At 45.9% G+C, this 23,688-nt stretch overlaps 2 protein-coding genes across 5 annotated transcripts; both read left to right on the forward strand.

Annotated features, from left to right (window-relative positions):
- Nucleotides 1-586: 586 nt before the first annotated feature.
- LOC125428616 (zinc finger and SCAN domain-containing protein 2-like) lies at nt 587-11,180 on the forward strand. 2 transcript variants are annotated; one of them, XM_048489045.1, is made up of 6 exons: nt 587-763; nt 2,525-3,332; nt 7,106-7,211; nt 8,485-8,904; nt 9,041-9,721; nt 9,806-11,180. In XM_048489045.1, exons 2-6 carry the CDS (start codon nt 2,610-2,612, stop codon nt 10,003-10,005), a joined length of 2,130 nt encoding a protein of 709 aa, XP_048345002.1. In that variant the 5' UTR covers nt 587-763; nt 2,525-2,609; the 3' UTR covers nt 10,006-11,180. The 2 variants fall into 2 exon arrangements, with proteins under 2 accessions (XP_048345002.1, XP_048345001.1); XM_048489044.1 differs by having other exon boundaries at nt 591-763; nt 9,041-11,180.
- A 2,355-nt stretch (nt 11,181-13,535) lies between these two features.
- Nucleotides 13,536-22,670, forward strand: LOC125428676 (zinc finger protein 397-like). Of its 3 annotated transcripts, none has more exons than XM_048489177.1 (6): nt 13,536-13,584; nt 15,396-15,494; nt 16,115-16,923; nt 17,867-17,987; nt 19,208-19,627; nt 19,806-22,670. In XM_048489177.1, exons 3-6 carry the CDS (start codon nt 16,288-16,290, stop codon nt 20,468-20,470), a joined length of 1,842 nt encoding a protein of 613 aa, XP_048345134.1. In that variant the 5' UTR covers nt 13,536-13,584; nt 15,396-15,494; nt 16,115-16,287; the 3' UTR covers nt 20,471-22,670. The 3 variants fall into 3 exon arrangements, with proteins under 3 accessions (XP_048345134.1, XP_048345136.1, XP_048345135.1); XM_048489179.1 differs by having other exon boundaries at nt 19,211-19,627; XM_048489178.1 differs by lacking the exon at nt 15,396-15,494.
- The last annotated feature ends 1,018 nt before the right edge of the window (nt 22,671-23,688 follow it).

Below are 23,688 nucleotides of genomic sequence, written 5' to 3' on the forward strand. Positions count from 1 at the left end.
CCGGAATTACATAAATTGGGAGGAGGCCTTTGGAGAAAATGGCAGCTTTGGAGGATGGAGTACACCGCAGTTTCTTACAGAAAATCTCTCCACAGGCCTCCTCCCAAATCTCCATTAATTTCCAAGGCCAGAGTTGCCAACCCTACATAGTCTGCCTTTGTCACTTCAAGTCAAGGGGGATTATATGATCACACACATCCAACAGTGAATAAGACTGAGTTAGAAAATTAGGCACAAGAAGGAGAGTACAATACAAATAAAAGCTGATCTGCAGAATTGGTGGAAGAAGGCAACAAACAAAGGGTAGAATGTAGGAATGAAGCAATCAAAACCAACTGGATTACACATACAGCAAGCAACTGTATTATGAAAGATGTTTCTCTCTACAGTTGCGGTTTTACACATTCTGCAGAGAAGGAAGTGGAATTGTTCCCAGCCTCCTCAGAACGCACGGATGGCAGCTATCAATCTACACTCCTGAGGTTACACAACAGATTTTCCTGGCCAGAGACTGAAAAGAAGTGGCATGTTGCATTTGCTTCTTTTATTTAAAGAGATGCACTAATTAAATTACAGAATAGTGTTCCCGTGGCTAGTAAAGGGTTAAGGTGACAGAGCTGCATTTCCTAGAATGGGGCAAGAGAGGGTCTTCCTTTCTCCTCCATCTCCTTTCGGCACCAGATTTTCTTGCAGGACGATGCCTGGGAGGGTAAAGATCTGTCCAGCGAGGAAGGGCCCCCAGGACGAGCCCCCATGCAAATAGGTCTCTCTGGGTCCCGCATGCAGAGCAAAGTCGGGAAGGGGGAGGTCAAGCCCCTTCTGTCCTCCCAGGGAGGCTTTCCGGCCCTGGCTCCAGCCCCTAGAACTCAGGCTGGGTCAGTAGAAAGCAGCAGGAGGGGATCAGGTTTCCCTCCAGTCCGAGCACAGATCCCCCTGCGGATCATTGCTGATCAAATGTCCTTTTTAAAAGCACGGGAGCAGGGGAGGCTGGATTGGTTGGCAACTCCAGAGGAAGTGGATGTGGGCATCAGTGCTGCCGAATCTGGAATGGGTGAACAGGATTTTACCGTGGGAGGTGATACAGATGGCCCCATGGAGACTTGACCCTCAGCGTGAGAGAGGACAGTGCCTCTCCCCACTACCGCAACTGACCTCCTGTAGGGACCTCTAATCACGTAAATCCCACCTGGAGCCGTGGGGAGGGGGTGAGATCGCCCTGTTGGCTGTCCTCCCCAGAATATTTTCCTGGTTTGTGTGAATGGGATTGCTTCAGAGCAGGAGGTGTGCAGATGCAGCTTGGTTGTAACTAGAGACACGTTTGGCTTGGGGGTGGGGGCCTGCAGAGTAGGATAGCCCCCAGAGACCATTATAATCTGCCTCCCTCTTCCAGAACCTTATCTTGCTACTGCCTTTGAGCATGAGCAGAGTGCCTTGCACTGTCTTGCAGAGACATGATAAGCGTTGGGCAACTGGATGTGGAAGGAGGGGTATCTGTGTTGGGAGAGAGGCAGTGGCTCAGTGGCAGAGCTTGCTCTTTGCATAGAGAGATCCTTGGCTCTGTCCCTGGCATCTGCTCCCAAACCAACCAAAACAATGGGGAAGACTCCAGAAAGCAGCTGCCATGAGACTAGACTACTGGACTGCACTCCCCAGGGAACAGGTCTTGAAGACAACTTGGAAACTTTTGTCATTGCAGAACACTGTAGCTCAATTACTATCAGAAGTTAGGCAAAGTGAACTGCTTTTGGAATGGCTCTATTGGCTCCCCTTTAGTTTCCAAGTTATCACCAAGAAAGCCTTCTGTAGCCTGGGACCCAAACATCTCGCAGGATAGCCTTCGCATTATGCTGTAGGCATGAAGTTTCCTTTTCCAGGTCTCAGATGCCTTTACATCACTTCCTGCCTGATTCCTTTACCTGGAGATGTCAGGGATAGAACCTGGGACTTTGGCATGCAAAGCAGGTTTTCTATGCCTGGTCTGGAGAGCTCTTTGAGGTGCCACTTTTTCAACAGGATAAACTTACACATTCTCTCTGGCATTTCTGGGGAAACAGCCTTCCTGGCATTTCCCAAAATATGTAGGAAGGGAATGTTTCCAAGGATTTTTCTATGATGGAATAGACATTTTAATGTTTTAATGTTATATATTTTGTTGTGAACCGCCCTGAGCCCCTTGGGGGAGGGCGAGATATAAATTTAAATAAATAAATAAACAAACAAATAAATAAATAAATAAATAAATAAATAAATAAATAAACAAATAAATAAATAAATAAATAAATAAATAAAAATTAGAAAACCTCTTAATTAGAATCTTAATTTATGCATTTAATAAAGAAATTGTACTGTTATCTTTTTGCATATAATTACTTTTTCAGGCAGAAAAAATCAAACTGGGGCCATGAAACATATTATTAATGTATGTAATTTATAGTCTGCCTTTCTCACTTGGACTCAAGGCAGATTACACAGTTATCAGGTGGGTCCCTTCTCTCTCTACCCTATATTTTTTTCTTTCCAACAGGGAGAAGTCAGTGTGGAAAACAAGAACGTTTTCTAGAGTTTTCAGTTATGCAGCACCAACTCTGAGGGATTATTGACAGCTAGAAATGGAAAAAGAGACTGCTAGAGGCCCCAAACTAGGGGAAGTGTCAGAGGCAAGAGGAATAGTCCCTCTAGTCCTTCAAGCTGGGAGTATCGGGGAAATTCTGCAAAGCAGAACAGGACATCCAGGGAATCAGCCCACAGAGGAGGGATCCCTTTCTCTTGAGCAGTGGGAAGGCCAATGGAAGGAGCTTCTCAGGACACTGGAGAGCCTTCATTCTCCTTGGGGAATCCCTCACTTGCCTGAGAAACCTTCACACTGGGAAGACGCGAAAGCCTTTCTGGCCTCCTTTGAGCAAGTGGCTGAAGCCTGTCGGTGGCCCCAGGAAGAGTGGGTGACCCGACTCCTCCCAGCCCTCAGTGGAGAAGCTGAATGGGCCTTTAACAGTCTTGCTGTCACAGAAAGAGAGGATTATGGGAAGGTGAAGTTGGCCATCTTGCGAAGGGACACCTTGAGCCAGGAAAAGCAACGTCAGCAGTTTCGGAATTTCTGCTACCAGGAGGCTGAGGGGCCAAGAGGGGCCTACAGCCGACTGCAGGAAATGTGCCGTGGGTGGCTGAGAGTGGAGAATCACAACAAGGAGCAGATCCTGGAGCTCTTGATCCTAGAGCAGCTGCTGAACGTCCTGCCTCCGCAGATCCAGAGCCCGGTGAGGGAGAGTGGCCCTGAGAGCTGTTCCCAGGCAGTGGCCCTGGCCGAGGAGTTTCTCTTGAGGCAAGAGAAGCAGGTGAGGCCCTTGTGCTGTGTGGGCCCTGAGTGTGGGAGGGGCTGGGATGGAGCAGGGGCTGGATCTCTTCTTGCTGGGCAGGGGAGAGAAAGGGAATGCCAGAGCGTGATGTTGCCTTGTTTGGGGTTCTTTTAATCAAGGGGCAGCAGACCTCTGCTTTAAACAATTATGCTTTCACACACCCACAGGTTTACTGAACTGACAAGGTATTACTGAGAGGAAGAATGGTTTTATTTTGATCTCCTTCGTAAACCCAAGAATCTTGGCCTATTGAAAGAGAATCAGCTTGTTTTTTGGGGATATTTCCCTCAACCCCCATCACAAGTCATTAACCCACTATCTCCCTAAGGTTAACACAGGATACCTGCCTCATCACTGGCCCCAAGGCCCCATGTATTATAGTATCGATAGCTGAGTTATTTTCCTTAACTGCCGAAGCCTAACTATTATCCTGATCGTTTCTCCTTGTATCTCAGTTGCTTCCCCAAACCCTGTCTGAGTTATTTGGGTGGTAACTAGTAGGTCTTGGGATTTCTTGGTGGAATTCAGAACCCTATGAGGTAACGCTGGGCCAAATAGACATTATGGCATCCACAGGTCTGACTTGTGAACACCACAGCCATTTGGGAGTTGAATTCAGGCTGCTAAAACATGCCACAAGGCCCCGATCCCTGCAGAGGGGTGGTCCCAGGAGCTTTTGTTTTCGCCCTTGCACCTTTTCAAGTACTGAATTGATTTCAGTGTCTCTGATACACTCTGTTACATCTTTATTCCTCCCTGGATCAGCTGCAAGTGAGCCAGGCTGCTTCAAGTAAGTTTTGTTTTGTAATGTTTTGGTTTTGTTCAGTTTTCAGCATTCCTTAAGGAAATTCCGCCTTGATTGTTTTCTAGACAGTATGGTGGTGAAGAAGAAGAAGAGTTTGGATTTATATCCCCCATTCTTTCCTTTCAACTCCCTTCCCTTCCTCTCCCCACAACAGACACTTTGTGAGGTAGGTGGGACTGAGAGAGTTCCGAAGATCTGGCCAGGGTCACCCAGCAGGAATGTAGGATCATAGAGTTGGAAGAGACCCCAAGGGCCACCAAGTCCAACTCCCTGCCATGCAGGAACACATAATCAAAGCATTTCTGACAAATGGCCATCAATCCTCACTTTAGAAACCTGTAAAGAGGTTTGGAGACTCCACCACACTCCACCACACTCCAGCCCTTACTGTCAGGAAGGTTTTCCCGATGTTTAGGTGGAATTTCTTTTCCTTCACCTTGAACCCATGACTCCTTGCCCTAGTCTCTGGAGCAGCAGAAAACAAGCTTGCTCCCTCACCAACATGACATCCCTTCAAATATCTAAACATGGCTATCATGTCACCTCTTAACCTTCTCTTCACCAAACTAAACATACCCAGCTCCCTAAGTCTCTCCTTGTTGGGCATGGATTCCAGACCTTTTACCATTCTGGTTGCCCTCCTCTGGACCCATTCTAGCTTGTCAATATCCTTCTTGAATTGCGGTGCCCAGAACTGTACACAGTATTCCAGGTGAGGTCTAACCAATGCAGAACAGAGAGGTATCCTCTGTATCTAGACACTATACTCCTATTGATACAGCCCAGATCGCATTGGCTTTCTTGGCCGCCGCATCACACTGCAATTTGTGGTCTACTAAGACTCCCAGATCCCTTTCGCATGTAGTGTTGTCAAGCCAGGTGTCACTCATCCTATATCTGTGCATTTTATTTTTTCTGCCTAAGTGTAGTATCTTACATAGATCTCAGTTGAAATTCATTTTGTTAATTTTGGCCCAGCTCTCTAATATGTCCAGGTCATTTTGAATTCTGACTCTATCCTCTAGGGTATTAGCTACTAGATAAAAATATTGAATAGTACTGGGCCCAGGACAGAACCCTGTGGCACCTCACTAGTCACATCTCTCCAGGATGAAGATGAGCCATTGATGAGCACCCTTTGAGTTCGGTCAGTCAACCAATTATAAATCCATCTAATAGTAGCATTATCAAGTCCGCATTTCACTAGCTTACTATGGGGCATCTTGTCAAAAGCTTTACTAAAATCAAGGTATGCATTCCACAGCATTCCCTTTGTCTACAAAGCTTTTCACTCTATCAAAAAAAGAGATAAGATTAGTCTGGAATGACTTGTTTTTCAGAAACCCATGCTGATTGATCACAGTATTCCCTGCTAAGTGCTGTCAGACCGTCTGTTTAATTATCTGCTCCAGAATCTTCCCTGGTATTGATGTCAGGCTGACTGGACGGTAATTATTAGAGTCCTCCTTTTCCCTCTTTTTGAAGGTAGGGATAATATTAGCCCTCCTCCAATCCACTGGGGCTTCTCCAGGAGTTCTCAAAGATTACAACAAATGGTTCTGAGATTACTTCTGCCAATTCTTTTAATGCCCTGGGATGTAGTTCATTAGGGCCTGGAGGTTTGAATTTGTTTAAAGTACCCAGGTGTTCCTGCACTACCGCTTTACTTATTCTGTGTTGAATTTCTCCAACTCTATCTTCTGTTTCATTTTCCCCTGGATGAGCACTGTTTCCTTTTTGGGAAAAGACTCAACAAAGGTGTTGAGTAGTTTTGTCTTTTTTCCATCCCCTGTTAGCATTTTGCCATCTTCTCCATGCAGTGACTCTATCCTATCTTTTTTCTTCCTTTGCTACGGACATAACAAAAAAAAGCCTTTTTTGTTTTTAGCCTCTCTGGCAAGCCTCAGCTCATTGTGAGCTTTAGCTTTTCTGACTTTCTCCCTACACATCCTACTTATTTGTTTGAATTCCTCTTTGGTGATTTCCCCCCTTTTCCATTTCTTGTACATGTCCTTTTCAAGTCTTAGTTCAATTGAAAGTTCTTTAGACAGCCATCCTGGTTTCCTGAGACATCTCCCATTTTTCCTCCTAACTGGAACTGTTTGAAATTGTGCCTTCAAGGTCTCACTTTTAAGAAACTCCCAGCCATCATGCACTCCCTTCTTTTTTAGTATTTTTGACCACGGGATCACACCCAGTTGATTCCTAAGCTTACTGAAATCTGCTTCTAGAATGTCTACAGTCTAGAAAGACTACACTTAGCATCCCTTTTCCACTGTATAACAAACTCTAGGAGAAGATGATTACTCCCACCTAAGGATCCTGCCACTTCCACTCCACTAATCAGGTCATCGTTGTTGGTTAGGAGCAGATCTAAAATAGCCATTCTCCTTGTTGCTTCTTCCACCTTCTAGACCATGAAACTGTCTGCAAGGCAAGTGAGAAATTTGTTTGACCTGGTTATCATGGGAGAGTTTGACTCCCAACGAATATCAGGATAATTGAAACAAATCTGAATCACCAGATAATAGTCTGCCGCTCATGTGGAGGAGTGGAAAGCAAACCCAGTTCTCCAGATTAGAGTCCACCTGCTCTTAACCACTTCACCATGCTGGCTGTAGTGGATAAGAGCAGTAAACTCTAATCTGGAGAACCGGGTTTGATTCTCCACTCCCACACATGAAGCTTGCTGGGTGACCTTGGGCCAGTCACAGTTCTCTCGGAATTCTCTCAACCCCACCTACTTTACAACGTGTCTGTTGAAGGGAGGGGAAGGCGATTGTAAACCACTTTGAGTCTCCTTTAAAAGGTAGAGAAAAGAAGGATGTAAAAACCAATTCTTCTTCTAGCACACACTAATGACTCCGCTAAGTTCTGGGTAGGAGACAGAACAATCCCCTTTCTTCATCTCCCCCCTCTTCAGCTCTGTGGCTCTCTGCTGTTGCAGGTGCCCTTGGTGGAGGTAGCTGCAAGCCAGGCTTCATCTGAGAGCAAGCAGAGGCATCCCACGGTGGCTGTTGATGAACAGGAGCGTGGAGAAGCCATCCTGCTGGGTAAGGAGGGAGGGAAGCCATCTGGAGCATGAGGTGGGGGATATTGGAAAGCTACTTCTAGGCTTCAGCTCAGTAGTGACTCCTTCTCCTTTCAAGGGCTGCTCTGTCCTTACATTCTGCAGAGGAGTAGATATTCTAGAAAAAAAGAGCTGGTTACAAAAGGTGAGGTCTGCTGGACAAAGCCAAAGTCTGATTGACTTTTTCTTACAGTGGTCAGACCCACACCTGGATGATCCAGGCTAGCCAGATTTTGGAAACTAATCAGGGCTGGCCCTGATTAGTTCTTGGATGGGAGGCTACTAAGGAAGTCCAAGGTTGGTACACAAAGGCAGGCAATGACAGACCACCTCTGAACGTCTCTTGCCTTGAAATCCTATGGGGTCATTGTAAACCAGCTGTGACTTGATAGCGTTTCCCACCATCACGACCATGTCTAGCTAGATGTTGTCAGGCCTTCCTGTTTTTTGCCCCCCTCCCTGACGTCTGGCATCCTTTCCAAAGGCTTGGTTGTTCCCTTGAACTAACTTGACACCCAGCATGGTATAGTGGTTAAGAGTAGGTGGATTCTAATCTGGAGTACCAGGTTTGATTCACCACTCTTCCACCTGAGTGGAAGAGGCTTATCTGGTGAACCAGATGTGTTTGCACACTCCTACATTCCTGCTGGGTGACCTTGGGCTAGTCTCAGTTCTTCGGAACTCTCTCAGCCCCACCTGCCTCACAAGGTGTCTGTTGTTGGGAGAGGAAGGGAAATGAGCTTGTAAGGTGCTTTGAGTCTCCTTACGAAAGAGAAAGAGGGGTATAAATCCAAACTCCTCCTTCTCCTCTTCTTGTGCTTCTTCTTCTTCTTCCTCCCTCCTCCTCCTCCTCCTCTTCTCCTTCTACTACTACTACTACTGTTTTGGTTGATCTGGTCCTGGCTGAAAACTAACTCCCCATGCCCCATGGCACACCTATCATAAAATTCTTGGAATTTTATGAGTAGAAAATCAAAAGAAGTTCACAGCAAATGAAATATAAAGAGTAGGAAAATGAATCTTCTCTTGTTGCCTGAAATTGTACATACGGGGAGTTTTGGGTAAAGAATGCAAAGGAAGCAAATAAAAAAGGTCCTACGTAGGGCCAGGCCAGGTAAAAGGTGCAGCCAGCTGCCTACGTCAGGGATTAAAGTGATTTTGAGGAAGTAATCCAATATTATCCAGGATGCAGGAATAACAGATCTAAGACTTGGGGTTTTGAATGACTGATGATTGAATCTCACTCTTTATTCCAGTAGGAAGTATGGGCAAGAGGGCTGGAGAATTCCAGGAGCCATCATCCAAAGATGTTCAGAAGGAAGAATCTACAGGAAATGTCAAGAATCCAGAAGGAATCAAGAGGAAAGAGGAAAATATCAAGGTCGAGAGGGGAAATAAAACAATTGCTTGTCAAGAAGGGGACTTCCGTGAAATCCCAGGCCAAGAAGAAAGGCCAACCAAAAAAAGCAGAAATAAAGGCCTCTATGCTAACCAGACGATCCGTTCCAGCAGAAATGAAAACAAAAGTGTGGCTTTTGGAAAAACCTTCATTCAGAAAGCGAATATTGTTTCCCAAAAACATATTTGTGCAGGAGAGAAGCCACATGATTGCCTGCAGTATGGAAAGAGTTTCTATCTTCTAACAACTCTTACTTCGCATCAAAGAAGTCACTCAGGTGAGAATGATGTTCTCTGATGCTATAGACTTTAATGTACATTTAATGTACAGCAGAAAGGAGTCAATGCAACTTCAGGTGCAGATCAGACCTCTTTGCATGGGTGCTAATGGAATCTCTCTCTTTATTCCTGCAGGGGATGTTCAGGAGAAAGAGGAAGATGAAGAACTGCATCAATTATTGCCACATAAAGCTAAGCCTGAGGAACCGAAAGAAAACTTCAGCAATCAAGATGAACCCAAGAGGCAGGAAGGAAACCACATGGCTGAGAAGAGGGATGAGCAGGGGATTTACGAGAAAGCAGGGGATTTCTGTGAAATAATTCACCCAGTGGAGGAAACTTTCAAGTGCTTGGAGTGTGGAGTGAACTTTTCAGATCAAACTCAGTATAATATCCATTTGCAAATGCACAGTAGAATGAAGATCCATAAATGCTTGCACTGTGAAAAAAGTTTCCTTTGCAGAGCAGACCTCCTTACACATCACCAGATCCACACAGAAGAGAAACCATATAGTTGCTCAGAATGTGACAAGAGCTTTTCACAGAGAACACACCTTATTCAGCACCAAAGAATTCATACAGGAGAGAAGCCATATAAATGCTCAGAGTGTGGAAAGAGCTTCAAGTGGAATGTCACTTTTCAGCAGCATCTAAGAACCCACGCAGGGGAGAAATCTTTTCAATGTTCAGAGTGTGGCAAGAGCTTCAAGTGGAATGTCTCTTTTCAGCGGCATCTAAGAACCCACGCAGGGGAGAAACCTTTCCAGTGCTCACAGTGTGGAAAGAAATTCAGTCAGAGTCGCTATCTTCAACAGCATCTTAGAACCCATGCAGGAGAGAAACCTTTTGAATGCTCTGAGTGTGGAATGAAGTTCAACTGGAATGGCAATCTTCAGCGACATCAAAGAACCCACACAGGGGAGAAACCTTTTGAATGCTCAGAGTGTGGAAAGAGGTTCATTCAAAAATCCTGCCTTCAACAACATCAAAGAATGCACATGAGGAAAAATCACATAGCTGCTCAGCCAATTGCAAGAGCTTCTTTCCTATTTCCCACTTTAAAGATAGCCACAGAGTCCACACAAGTTGAAACCATATAAACTCTGGGAAAGATCTTGCATCTGAACAGAGACCTTACCATAACCATTGATACCAAAATGTTTTTTCAGCCCAGGTATAAATACTCAGATGATGGAAAGAGTTTTAGCCATGACTGAGGTGCAAACATATCACATAGGAAAGAAAGCAAAGATGTGTTCTGATAGTGGAAGAAGGCCGAAATATGGAGGGCTCAGAACATACTTTCACAAGGAAGGGCCTTTTAGTGATTTCCTTTCTCTCTGAAAATGAAATCTGGAAGACTGGCAGCAACATTTTCATTTGTAAAATCCTGTGAAAAAAATAGAGAAGTTGTGAATAGTACATATATACAGTCTATCTGTGACTGATATAAAAGTGTGAACAACTGGTTTTCCTAATTGACAGATGTTTCCATCTGGCAAGGAGTCCTGAGTCTTCACAATCCAGGGGGAGATGTGGATGTGAAGAAGTACACCCTTGCATTGAGACCCTGTCTTCTCCAAAATGGAGACTTTTGAAAAGTATACCTTTTCAGAAGGTTCTACTTGCCTCACCCATACAGACTGTCTGGGTATCTTGCCTGCCCATCATCCTGGTGCCAGGGTAGGAGTGTCCCTGCTGCTGACCCTGACAGGAAGATGACAGGATTCAGTCCTTGTTGCTTTGCCCTGCTTTCTAACCTTGGGGTCTTTCTCCCCTTTGAATGAGAGCTATCCTGGATGTGCTGGTCTTTGACATCCCTTTCTTTTACAACTCTCCCCTAATTAGCTGCAGCAGGGGTCTGAGGCCACACTGGAGAAATCAAGGTTTGATTCTAGCTTAGGAGAGGAAAGGTCAATTCTCTTGGGTACTGATGTCCACCTTCCCTGTTGGGTGATGAGGTGGGGTCTTTGGGAATAGAAGAAAAGAGCATCAACAAATACATCCAAATCAGCTAAATGTGTCCTGAGTCACATTTTGAATGAAGCTTTCTTGCTGAAGGGTCTTAGAAAGAACTTAGTGGACATTAAAAACAGAAAGGCCACACTTGGCTCTAGGTAGTATGGAGAGACCTTGTAGATTTGTTCACTGGAGGAAAAGGAGTAGTAGTAGTAGTTTGGATTTGTTCCCCACCTTTCTCAACTGTAAGGAATCAAAGTAGCTGACAAACTTCTTCCCTTCCTTTCCCCACAAGAGACACCTTGTGAGGTTGGTGGGGCTGAGAGAGTTCTCAGAGAACTATGAGGAGCCCAAGGGCACCCAGCAGGTTTCATATGGAGAATTCAAGAATCAAAACCAGTTCTCCAGATCAGAGCCCACTGCATTCAACCACTACACCATACTGGGTTGGGAAAGGAGGAGAAAGTCCCCTGAGAGGGAACAGCAGAAGAAGGCATGATGAACATTTCACCACAGATCCTTATACCTCTTGAGGAGGAATTGCCAAGAAATTCTGACAGGACACTGTAGGCTAATAGGCCCATCACACAGAGTTTGGACCTAGGATGTCCTGAATCCTATGCCTCAGCTCTCAACAATACAGCTCTCAACAGGGAGATACACATCCAAGGCTTTTTTAGTGGTGAGATTAATCATGTACTTTAGCTGACCTGAACCCAGCTTAGACTGGGGAGGGCAGGGTGTTAAATGTCATAAAAATAAAAATATATAGCCTTTCAAAATGTTAGATTATATCTTTAATTATGTGGGGAAAGTGCAGGTTATGTGGGTTATTTAAGCACCCCCAGTCTGTTAGTGGAGTTGGGACACAAGAGAGGGAGAGACAAACAGAAACCTTTTTGGTTGACAGATTATGTGCCTTCCTAAATATTAGCTCATGTGTTTTATTCCCATAAAATAAATGGGTGGATTGTATGGCATTATACCCTACTTGAGGTCTCTGTCCTCCCCAGAATTCATCCCCAAAGCCCCAGGAGTTTCCCAATATGGCAATCCTGCCTCCCCATCCCTGCAAATGGTCAGGGAAACCCTATGCACCATATTAGATCAAACACTGGAAACCAGCAGTCTTTGGGTCCCTCAAGAATGAAAGGGGAGTTCAAATCTCTCCGGCCTACCTTCCTGTTTTGGGTCCAAGGCTCCCTGACTGGGCCAGCTGTTTCTTGCCAGATCCTTCAGGGCTTGAGTCTCATGAAACAGAGTGGTCTGCCAGGCAGAGGCCACTGCTGAAAAGGCCCTGGAAATGGCAAAAGTCAGGCTATTAGAAGTACAGGGACTGTCTTGGTTCCTACCGTGGTTGGGGAAAAGAAGGATAATATCAATGTTTCAGTATTCAAAAGCGATCACTTCTGCTTGAGAGGTGCTCATCCCTTTTCCCAAAGGGGTGTGTGGTGAGAGAAACTGGACCCTTCATATTCTTCCTTGTCCTGAACGTGATGGAATTGCTGACATGCTGAAACCATCCCACCCCCGACATTCCCTAGATCAATGATGGCAGCCCTATAATACATGTATCAAACGTGGCATGCCAGCATTAATCAACACTGAACAACAACTATTCTCCCAGTTTGAGTCATTTTTGTAATTATTTAATGCTCCTTTATATAATACATAGCACCACACATGACTGAACTGTATTTTTAAAAAATAAATGAGTATGTTAAGAATTGTTTCTTTTGTTGTGGTGTGTGTGTGTGTGTGTTTGACATGCCAACGGAGTCAAGTTAGGCATTTTCTGAATCATGCTGGTGTTCACCGAGGCTTCATGTTCCCTGGATCTGATCTGAGCTGGTTGATCTGTCCCAGAAAGTGGGGCTAGGTAGGAGATCCGGTTTTTCATGTCCCATAGGATCCCAGAGATCTGTCTCATTCCACGCGCTTTTGACTCTGGAATTTTGTGGGAGTCTTAACAGTATCTCTGCTGGAGTCTCAGTTCAGATCTGGATCGCAAGAGTCCTGGAGGCATTGGATGGGATTACTCCCTGGTGCCCTCTCCAAACATGAACCTGGTGGCACCGTGGCATCGCATCAGGGGTGGGCGGAGAATAGATGTAATTAGGCCCCTTCCGCACACGCAAAATAATGCGTTTTCAAACCACTTTCACAACTGTTTGCAAGTGGATTTTGCCATTCCGCACAGCTTCAAAGAGCACTGAAAGCAGTTTGAAAGTGCATTATTCTGCATGTGCGGAATGAGCCCAATAAAATAAATAAAAATCGATTCAGAGACGGGAGAGTTAAAGAATTTGGAAAATGTCTCGATTGAGAGTGGAAATCACTGACTAGCTGAACGTGACCTAGCTGCTCTTGGTCCCTTGTCTCAGGTGGTGCTAAAATCAAGCTGTTGCTCCACCGCCTGGACTGCGAGGATCCTTGAGACGTTGCATGGGATGGGATCAGAGGACCTTTTCCCCAGGACTCTGCTGCCTTTTGGTTTGAAAGCCACACCCGGTGGGGGGGGGCGGGGGGAGGATCTAGGCTGCGCAATACAGGATTGTGAGGAATAGGGTTGCCAACCTCCAGGTTGCTTGCGCGGGCTTTAGAGAGTTAACGGGAGAGAGCTGCGTAGCTTACAGAGCATGCACAAATCCTCCCACTTCCGTCTTTTGATAGCGGCTGGAGGGTCGCAGCTGCAGCCGGACTGGGAGACGCCTGGAAGGGTAACGATCTGTGGGGCAGGGAAAGAAGGAGCTCCCCCCAGGCTGGGCGGTCCTGCGAAGGGGTCTCTCTGGGTCTCGCCAGCCTAGCAGGAGGAGATCAGATTGCCCCTTCTTTGCTTCCGAGGAGGGTTGCCGGATCAGGATCCTTCCCTCTGAACTGGCGCCAATTTGGAGCCCGGAGCCAAGAAGCACAGATTCTTTTCTTGGTTTTGCAGGCGAATGTTCTGGTAAAAGCAAAGGAGTTGGGGTTGCCACAGCCCCCCGGGCTACCAGCGGGAGATGGGGGCGGATTAGGGTTGCCAGATCCATGTTGAGAGGAACTCCTGGAGATTTGGGGGTGGAGCGTGCGGGGGCCCAGAGGAATACAATGCCACGGCGTCCACCCGCCAAAGCACCCCCTTTCTCCAGGGGGACTGGTCTCTGCAGTCTGCAGGTGAGCTGTAATTCCGGGTGGATCCCCAGGTGCTACCTGGAGGTTAGCATTCCTAACAGGAGCTGGGCAGGCTGGAGTTTCTCCCGGTCGCTTGGTAACCCCAGCGGAAAGGTGTGTAGACTGCAAGGCAGAGTGTTGTATGGCTACAGAGGGCTTTGCTGTGGAGGAGGGGGAAATCTGTAGGACAAAATATAGCCCTGCTGGGAGGATTTCAGCATCTGCTCTCCTGAAAGGAATCTTTTCTCTGGTTCTGATGGGTTTTCCGGGCTGTGTGGCCGTGGTCTGGTGGATTTTGTTCCTAACTTTTCACCTGCATCTGTGGCTGGCATCGTCAGAGGTGTATCAGATACAGCCACAGATGCAGGCGAAACGTTAGGAACAAAATCCACCAGTCCACGGCCACACAGCCTGGAAAACCCACCAGAACCAGTTGAATCCGGCCGTGAAAGCCTTCGACAATCTTTTCTCTGTTATGGTAAATGGGATTGCTTTGGAGCAGGAGGAGGTGCCTGAATAATACTTGGAGGTGGGGACCATGCTTGGAGGTGGGGTCAGAGCTGTTGTGTATCACATGGGTTGCAACCCAATTCCATTTTGTCTCCTGAATTTTGTCTTTCTCAGTCCTCCCTCTTGGTTGGGCAAATCAGGAGAGACACGGATGGAAAATCTGAGTCTAGAGAAAGGTCAGGAATCCCTTTCCTTCAAGGTGAGATCCTCAGAAAAAGAGGCCAGAAGTCTTTACTGAGTGAAGTGGGCATAGTCTCTTTTGAGGAATTACATATGACTGTCGTTTATTAGGAAGGGTGTTCATATCCTGGAAATTCTGCAGTCACTACATTTGCTATTGATTAATTTCCGGTCTGCAGGCCTTCCTCTGCCATCATCCTCTGGCCTGACAGCTGTGCCCATTCAAGCGTGGCCTTTTGAAACCCCCCCTACCCAACTTGTGAAATTGGTGGTGGCCTGTGCACAGCATTCTCTTCAGTGGCCCCAGGGGGTGGAGCATCCTGCCTGCCCCTGCCAGCCAGTGTATCTCAACCCAAATATCATTTCTTAGACTGTGAAAGGAAGACATTTTCTGGAGGCCGGAGACTTTCACAAAGGTGGGAAATTCTCAGGCAACTGTAGCCCATTTGGCAGGGTGTGCATATTTCAGAGGTTCTGCAATTATTATTGTTGTTGTTGTTGTTGTTGTTATTTATATTTATAAACCGCCCTCCCCCGGAGGGCTCAGGGTGGTGAACAAACAAATAGATAGAGCACAGATAAAATCAATAATATCGATATTTAAATAAATCATTAAATAATGGCTCTATATATATTAAAACCAACCCCATTAAAAATGCAATCACTGCATATCCTTTTGATTAATTTCCAGCCTTGGACACAAAAATCTTCCGGCCTGCCTCTCCCATCAGGCTCTGCTGGGGCAGCTGTGTCCATCTGAGAGCGCCATGTTGAAGGGGCCACCCTTCAGGTGAGTAAGATGGCTGGCTGGCTGCCAGATAGGGTATTACCTGTGGTGATCCCAGAGCAGGGAGCAGCCTGCCTGCCAGTCTCCCACCCAAATGGTTTTCCCCAGACTGCAGAAGGAGGAATTTTTCAGGAGGAGGTTTTCATAAAGAAGGAATATTGTTGTCCTTTTCATGTTAGGTGATAGATTTTAAAATCTGTTCTTTGTAAATTTGTAATCTGCCCTGAGCATTATCAGCAAAACAGGACTTGAACAAAATAGGTCAGCAGAGCAAACCTGGTGGTCAGGGTAAGGCAGCTTCAAGGGTCTCTATCTTGGATGGCGTTTGCTGATACGACAATTCTACATCAATTCCAATAAATGAAATCAATGTATAGGTAAGGTCAGCTGGTAGAGCCCTTTGGGGATGAGGCGGCCTATAAAATCAAATAAATAAATAAATAAATAAATAAAGTTCTGAGGGCAGCCATGAAAAGAAATCCTGAATGTTTTAAGTAGCATCTTATTATGCTTAAAAGTAATGAAGATTTACATATGAATTGTGCATATGAGAAGAAAATCATGTTGGGACCATTATGCCAGATGCTGAGTGTGTCTGTTCTTTCTGCTTCCTACTTCTCCAGGAAGAAGCCCAGTCTGGAAGACAACAGCAGCTTCTAGATGTTTAAATTTTGTAGCGCTATTCCTGAGGAATCTTTCTGAGGTGAAAATGGAGAAATAAGACTCCACAGGCCTGAAATCGGAGGAGGTTCCAGAGGGGAGAGGAAAATCCCTTCATGTCCTTCAGGCTGGAAATATGAAGCAATTCCTGAAAAGGAGACAGGGAGATTTGATGCATCGGCACACAGGGAAGGGTTCCCTTTCCCTTGCTCAGTGGGAAGCGCAGTGGCAGGAGTTCCTTAGGACAGTGGAAAACCCTCATTTTGGATGGGGAATCCCACACATGCCAAAAAAGCAGTCCCCGTGGGAGGATGCCAAGGCCTTTCTGGCCTCCTTTGAACAAGTGGCCGAAGCCTGTCAGTGGCCAAAGGAAGAGTGGGTGACGCAACTCCTGCCAGCCCTCAGTGGAGAGGCCGAAAAAGACTTTAATAGTCTGGATGTCCAAGACAGAGAGGATTATGGGAGGGTGAAGGCAGCCATCTTGCGAGGAGATGCCCTGAGTCGGGAAAAGCATCGTGAAGAGTTCAGGCGTTTCTGCTACCAGGTGGCAGAGGGGCCAAGAGGAGCCTACAGCCGACTGCGGGAAATGTGCCACGGGTGGCTGAGAGTTGAGAATCACAGCAAGGAGCAGATCCTGGAAATCTTGATCCTGGAGCAGCTTCTGAGTATCCTGCCCATGGAGATCCAGAGCCAGGTGAGGGAGAGTGGCCCTGAAAATTGCTCCCAGGCGGTGGCCCTGGCTGAAGAGATCCTCTTGAAACAGGAGAAGCAGGTGAGGCCTTTCTGCTGTGCGGATCCTGAGTGTGGGAGGGCCTGGAGTGGAGCAGGGACTGAGATCTGTGTCCATATTGGTGGGAGAGGAATGGAAGAGAGAGAAGGGGAATGCCAGGGTGTGATGTAAGAGTCTGTTGCCTCGTTCCCCTGGAAGCTGAATTCAGAATTTCTGCGTGGGGAGGAATTCTCTCTCAATCTGCCAATCAATGTTTGGTCAGTCTAGAACAGCAGTTCTTTAGGGGTTGGATGACCCTTTCACAGGGGTCACCTAAGTCTCTCTGCATCAGTGTTCCCCATCTGTAAAATGAATCAGTGTTAGGGCTGGGGATCACCACAACTTGAGGAACTGTATTAAAGGATCGCGGGATTAGGAAGGTTGAGAACCACTGGTCTAGAAGGTGTGGCCCTCCCCCTGAAAGAGCAGGTCTTGAGGTCCTGGGTGTTCTAGATTCCTACCCCTTTTGCCATCTTCACAAGTGACTGGTGTGTTCGGGAGCATCGTCTGCATGTTTTGACCACGAGAGTTCTGAAGGTCTCCCACCAGATCCCTACTTACTCCTATGCAATTTGGTAAGTAGCAGTGTGTTTGGGGGCTTCTTTATGGTGGCACCTTTCTTGTGGAAATCGTGGGAGTATATTCAGATAAGCTTATTTTCCATCTTTAAGAAATCTGCTACAAAAAGCTTTCTTTGGGAGGGGGGGGGGCAGGGAATTCATTTTTACATTAATGGCCCAGTATTGGTGGTTCTGCCTATTATTTGCATCTGCAGCTTATTTATTTTCACGCTGCTTTTAACATTACGTATTTTAAGTTTTTTTATTCTGGATATCTTCAGCAATTGAGATAATCTGCTAGATTCTGGCTGAACCCTCCCCTTTCTCCATTCCTCCTCCCCAGTTCTGTCACTCAGCCCTGAAAGGGTCCCTCTCTGCTGTTGCAGGCATCCTTGGAGACTGGGGCCAGGAGTGTCTCTGAGGCAGGCCAGGTTCCCTCTGAGAACGACTGGAGGCATCTCCCAATGGAAATCAAGGAAGAAGAGCATGGAGAGGCTGGCCGACTGGGTAAGGAGAGATCAGAGGCGTAGCTAGGCCAGAGTGCGCCCGGTGTGCACTCTGGTTTTTTCGCATCCCCCACGCGCCCCCCCCTCCCTGCCTGCCTGTTCTGGTGGAAACTACATTTCCCAGGGTCTCCTGGGAAATGTAGTTCCCACCAGGTCCTTTGCCGCCTGGAAGGGAACAGGCAGGCCTGTGCTCCAGCCTGCATGGTTTGCTAAAGTAAGTGGGGGGGGGCGCTGTGGGGGGAAATCATGCCCGCCCTACCACGACACACACCCCCACAGTTACTTTAGGAAACCGAGCAGGCTGGAGAACAGGCCTGCCTGTGTGGAAACTACATTTCCCAGGACACCCTGGGAAATGTAGTTCCCACCAGAACAGGCAGCCCTGTTATCCTTCCTGCTCAGTTTGCTAAAGTAAGTGTGGGGAGGGGCGCCGTGGGGGAGGAAATCACACACCCCCGCCCCCACGACACCCTGGGAAATGTAGTTCCCACCAGAACAGGCAGCCCTGTTATCCTTCCTGCTCAGTTTGCTAAAGTAAGTGGGGGGGGGGGCGTCGCGGAGGGGGAGGGGGGAATTTTTTGCCCCTCACATGACCCAAAGCTGTGCGCCCGGTGCGTAGTGCACCCCCCCTCCCCCTGGTGGCTTCACCACTGGGAGGGTTGGAGGCCTTCTCAAGCCTGAGATTGGGGAGTCTGGAAGCTCCTTGTGGGGCTAAACTCAGCAGAGGCTACTTTGAGGGCTGGTCTGTCCTTACGTTCTCCAGGGTATTCTAGGAAAAGTGCTGGTAACTTAAGAACAGCCCAGGTGGACAAGACAAAATGTCCGCTGATTCTTTCCTAGAGTCGTTGGGTTGACAATGTTCTAGCTTCTTTCCTATTTATCAGAGGCTAAAAACCTGCAATCCCAAAACTCTGCAGTCCCAGGACAGGATTTTATGTTAAGGGATTTTTAAAAAACTACACTATCATAGAAAATCAAAAGATGTGTACAGCAGGTCAAATATGAACTGTGGAGTAATGAATCTTTACCACCTTTCCCCTTTAAAGTACATATGGAGAGTTGTGGGAGAGAAGGGAAAATCAAACTGGGACAGGAAAGAAGGTGGACAAATGAGAAAGGGCTTGAGGAAGGAATCAAAGTACAAGCCAGGAGGCAGGAGTGACAAATGTGACACTTGGGGTTTTTTGCGTGCTTCTAACTGGATCTCTGTCTTTATTCCAGCAGGAAGTGTAGGTGAGTTGGCCAGGGAATTAGAGGGGTCACCACTGGTGAAACCCAAGGAGGAAGAGTATGAAAGTAACTTCAGGGATCCTAATGGAATTAAGAAGAAGGACGGAAATGGCAGATTTGAGAGGAGGGATGAATCCATTCCTTTCCAAGGAGGAGGCTTCCATGAAGTCCCAGTCCAAGAAGAAAAGTCAACCAAAAAGGGAAGGGACAAAGGCCTCCATGATAATCAAAGAATCCGCTACAGGGAAAAAGAAAATGAAAGCAGGTCCTTTGGAAATACCTTTGGTCAGAGCACAAATATGATTTCCCTGAAACAAATTCCCTCAGGAGAGAAACCATATAGTTTCCTGGAGTGTGGAAACAATTTTGGCCACAGAACAGCCCTTACTCTGCATCAAAGAATTCATTCAGGTAAGAAGGCAAACTAAATATTCAAGGGTTTAATGATCTCCTCAGATATAGCAGGCTTTAATGTCCATTTGAAGTAGACCAGGAAGAAGTGACTGTAATATGTTGAATGTGGATGGAAATTCAAAAGCAGAACAGAAGTCATTTAGTGGGTGCTAATGGGATCTCTTTATTCCCATAGGGGATGATCAGGAGGATGACGAAGATGAGCAACTGCACCAATTATCCCCAGATAAAGCCAAGCCTGAAGGTTTGAAAAAAACCTTCAGGAATCAAGATGAACCAAAGAGGCAGAAAGAAAGCCACATTGTCGAGAAGAGAGCTGAGCAAAGGATTTCTGCGAATGCTGGGGGTTGCAGTGAAATAATACATATAGTGGAGGAAACATACAAATGCTTGGAGTGCGGGATGAACTTTTCAGATCAAACCCAGTATAATATTCATTTACGAGTGCACAGTGGAAAGAAAATCCATAAATGCTTGGAATGTGGAAAATGCTTTCTTTGCAGAGCAGAACTCCTTAGACATAACCGAATCCACACAGGAGAGAAGCCATTTGGCTGCTCAGAATGTGGCAAGAGTTTCTCACAGAGAACAAACCTTATTCAGCATCAAAGAATTCATTCGGGAGAGAAGCCATACAAATGCTCAGAGTGTGGAAAGAGGTTCAGTCGGTGTAGTGATGTTCAGCGGCACCAAAGAGTCCATACAGGGGAGAAACCTTTTCAGTGCTCAGAGTGTGGGAAAAGATTCATTCAGAAATCCAGCCTTCAACAGCATCAAAGAATCCACATGGAGAGAAGCAACAGTAGCTTCTTAACCTGTGACAAGAGTTGTACATCTTAAAGATAGCCAGAGATTCCACAAAGGGTTGAAACCATATAAAAGATTGGAAAGAGTTGCATCTGCCCAGAAAACTTACTGTAACCACAGAAAGCAAAATTAATAAATACATTCAAGCTGAAGAGAAACGGTATAAAAGCTTGGATTATGGAAAAAGCTTTAGTCATGAATGAGTCCTCAAATAGATCAAACAGGGAAGAGTGAAAATATGCTTTGAGGGTGGCTGATTGTCCAGGCTCTTCTCTGATTGTCCAGGCTCTTCTCTGATTGTCCAGGTGTCAAGGGCTCAAACAGTAGTTATAAAAAGAAGGGCCTTTGTCATGGTTTTCCTTTTCAGTGACACTCACTGCTTAAGAACATCTTCCAAGTTGAAGCATGTTCCCTGTGAGGGAAGGCTGAGGAGTCTGGGACTTTTCAGTTTAGAACCCAGGTGACTAAGGTAGACATGATAAAGGTTTATAAAATTATGCACAGGGTAGAAAGAGAGAAAAATTTCTCTCTTTCCCAATACTAGAATGCAAGGTCATCCATTGAAGCGCAAGGGCAGAAGATTCAGGCTGACGAAAGAAAAGATTTCTTTTCACAGTGAGCAATTAAAATGTGGAGTTTGCGGCCAGAAGATGTAGTGATGGCCACAGGCATGGACAGCTTCAAAAAAGGATTAGATAGCTTCATAAAAAATAGTTATATCAGTGGCCACTAGCCAGGGTGATTAAGGGAAACCTCCACGTTCAGAGGCATTCAGCCTCTGAATCCCAGGGCCAGAAGGCAACACTGGGGAAGGCCTCAGCCTCTATGGCCAATTGTTGGAACTGATTGGCTGCTGTGTGAGACAGGATGCTGGACTAGATGGACCATTGGCCTGAACCAGCAGGGCTCTTCCAAGTCCTGTGCAGAAATAAGCAAACTGAGGATAATGGACAGCTACATCATGTATATGACTGGTATAAGGCAATGTGAATAGCTGATTTTCCTAATTTCCAAATAGTTCTACACAGCAAGGAAGTCTGAGGGGCATTCTCGCTGTCTGGACTGCTGTGAACTTCCCAGGGTCTCACCACTGGATGTAATTGAGACTGAAATGAAAACTCATTTAATTCAAACATGCCCCAAAGAACATCCAGTATTCTTGGATGTGGTGGATATCTTTGGATTTGGGAGGTGAATGTTTTAAAATGCGAATTTTGCTTTGAGAATTTATTGTGAATTTTAAATTGTTATTTACCCTCATAAGGACTTTCAAAGCTTTGAATTGAAGGATTTTTTTTCTTTATGAGTGAAATTAACTTTGGTTTCTATTTTTATTTTTGCATTTGGCTTGTAACAATAATAGCAGTATAATTGTGTCATAGGAGATCTTTATTGTTGACACAGCTTTTGTTCATTTGGTCACACCGGGTTTACTGTATGCTTAATCTTCATTCTGTTCAGTTTTTGTGCTCCAGCATATGCAGGCATAGAAAGAAAGACACCCTTTGCCCAAGATCCTGCCTAACTACCAGAGGGATCTCCAGGTATCCTGCATGCCATGGCTGCCTCTGTTCCTGATGCTAGAGGAGAAGGGTGCCCCTTCTACTGAACCCTGACAGGACAGCAGGACTGAAGCTTTGTTGATGCAAAGAAAAACGGGGGGAGAGAAATTTGACCCCAGATATATCGACTTTACTGTAAGAGTTCAGCTAACTACAGTACAAAATTCTTCTAGAATTTTAAAAAGAGCTTTCTTTAGAGCATACAACACACCAATAATAACACTGCTCACCCCAATAACTACAGGTCAAAACAAGGACAAGGGTTATAATTATTTTAACACAGTTGTACATATGAACTAGTACTGGTATTTTAAATAAACATCGGCATCTAAAAGAGCAAAAAAAAAAATCCTCACGACTTATAGTTAGAAACCAACTTCTGCAGCTGAAGGACAACAGCTGTGAAAGTGATGGTGTTAAAAGCATTTTTTTTTCTCACATGGCCCCTGTAAAGTATGTGTCCTGAGAGAAGGAAAACATTTTAGAACACAAACAATACCAGAACTTTTACTATCAGTTCATTTTGTAGTTGTAATTCTGGGGGAGGGTGGGTTGATTTGTGTTATCCAATACCCTTGTAAATTAATGTACATGGGAATCACCACTAGGTCCATCAGGGTGAAAATTTGTGAACACATAAACTGCAAAAAAATAAACAATGCTCTTGTAAATAATTTTCTCAGTTCTGGTTGTACTGAAAGACAGCTGCAATTTTGGAATTATGGAAACTGTACATACTGTGGCTGATTGCGCACAAGGTGTCTGCCGCACTGCAGAGGCAAATGTCCATCACAGCAAGATTTCTTGTACAGACATATTTCCTTGAGCCCCACTTTCACTTTCCATTCTCTCTGCAGCAAGTGACACCACTTCTAGCGCGACTTTAATTTTCTTCGTTAGCAGGGCAGGTTTGCCAGAAAGCACAGCTTTGCCCCAGACATCTTCCCTCTGCCCCTGGCCATCCCATCTCCCCCACTCTACTTCCTCCATCCCTGGTGATTGAAATAGCTTTTTAAAAAACTTTATTTTAACTTCAAGGATTCATACCATATTAGATCTATCGTATAGTGATAGATCTAATAGAGGCATATTGAAATAACAAACCTGTCTCTCCTCCTGCAGCAGCAGCAGTAAGTATGTGTGGGGGAGAGGGGAGGGAAAGAGAATATCAGCTCTAGAACATGGTTCTCTTCTTCAGCAGTGTGTGCTCCAGGGAATTCCTTTGCTTCTTTCATGGGGGGGATTATTTATGGAAAGAGGCCACAATATTGATACAATTATGATTTTAAAGACTTTAACAAAGCCACCAATCTTGGGACTATTGGGTGTGATGAGATCTGTGCCTTGAAGAGTGAGTTGATGGGTTAAGTTAAGGAGAAGAAGAAGAGTTTGGATTTATATCCCCCCTTTCTCTCCTGTAGGAGACTCAAAGGGGCTTTCAATCTCCTTGCCCTTCCCCCCTCACAACAAACACCCTGTGAGGTAGGTGGGGCTGAGAGAGCTCCGAGAAGCTGTGACTAGCCCAAGGTCACCCAGCTGGCATGTGTGGGAGTGTACAGGCTAATCTGAATTCCCCAGATAAGCCTCCACAGCTCAGGCGGCCGAGCTGGGAATCAAACCCGGTTCCTCCAGATTAGATACACGAGCTCTTAACCTCCTCCGCCACTGCTGGAATTAAGAGAACCAAGT

This window comes from Sphaerodactylus townsendi, linkage group LG03, assembly GCF_021028975.2.
Source record: "Sphaerodactylus townsendi isolate TG3544 linkage group LG03, MPM_Stown_v2.3, whole genome shotgun sequence".
In the NCBI taxonomy this organism is placed as follows: Eukaryota; Metazoa; Chordata; class Lepidosauria; order Squamata; family Sphaerodactylidae; genus Sphaerodactylus; species Sphaerodactylus townsendi.

What these genes read in the sequence shown, in the direction of transcription:
- LOC125428616 (XM_048489044.1), top strand. Translation starts at nt 2,610, where the DNA reads ATGGAAAAAGAGACTGCTAGAGGCCCCAAACTAGGGGAAGTGTCAGAG. An exon ending in TGGAGAAGCCATCCTGCTGG is followed by an intron (nt 7,212 to 8,484) that starts GTAAGGAGGGAG and finishes TCTTTATTCCAG; the next exon opens with TAGGAAGTATGGGCAAGAGG. An exon ending in GCATCAAAGAAGTCACTCAG is followed by an intron (nt 8,905 to 9,040) that starts GTGAGAATGATG and finishes TTATTCCTGCAG; the next exon opens with GGGATGTTCAGGAGAAAGAG.
- LOC125428676 (XM_048489177.1), top strand. Translation starts at nt 16,288, where the DNA reads ATGAAGCAATTCCTGAAAAGGAGACAGGGAGATTTGATGCATCGGCAC. An exon ending in TCTTGAAACAGGAGAAGCAG is followed by an intron (nt 16,924 to 17,866) that starts GTGAGGCCTTTC and finishes CTGCTGTTGCAG; the next exon opens with GCATCCTTGGAGACTGGGGC. An exon ending in TGGAGAGGCTGGCCGACTGG is followed by an intron (nt 17,988 to 19,207) that starts GTAAGGAGAGAT and finishes TCTTTATTCCAG; the next exon opens with CAGGAAGTGTAGGTGAGTTG.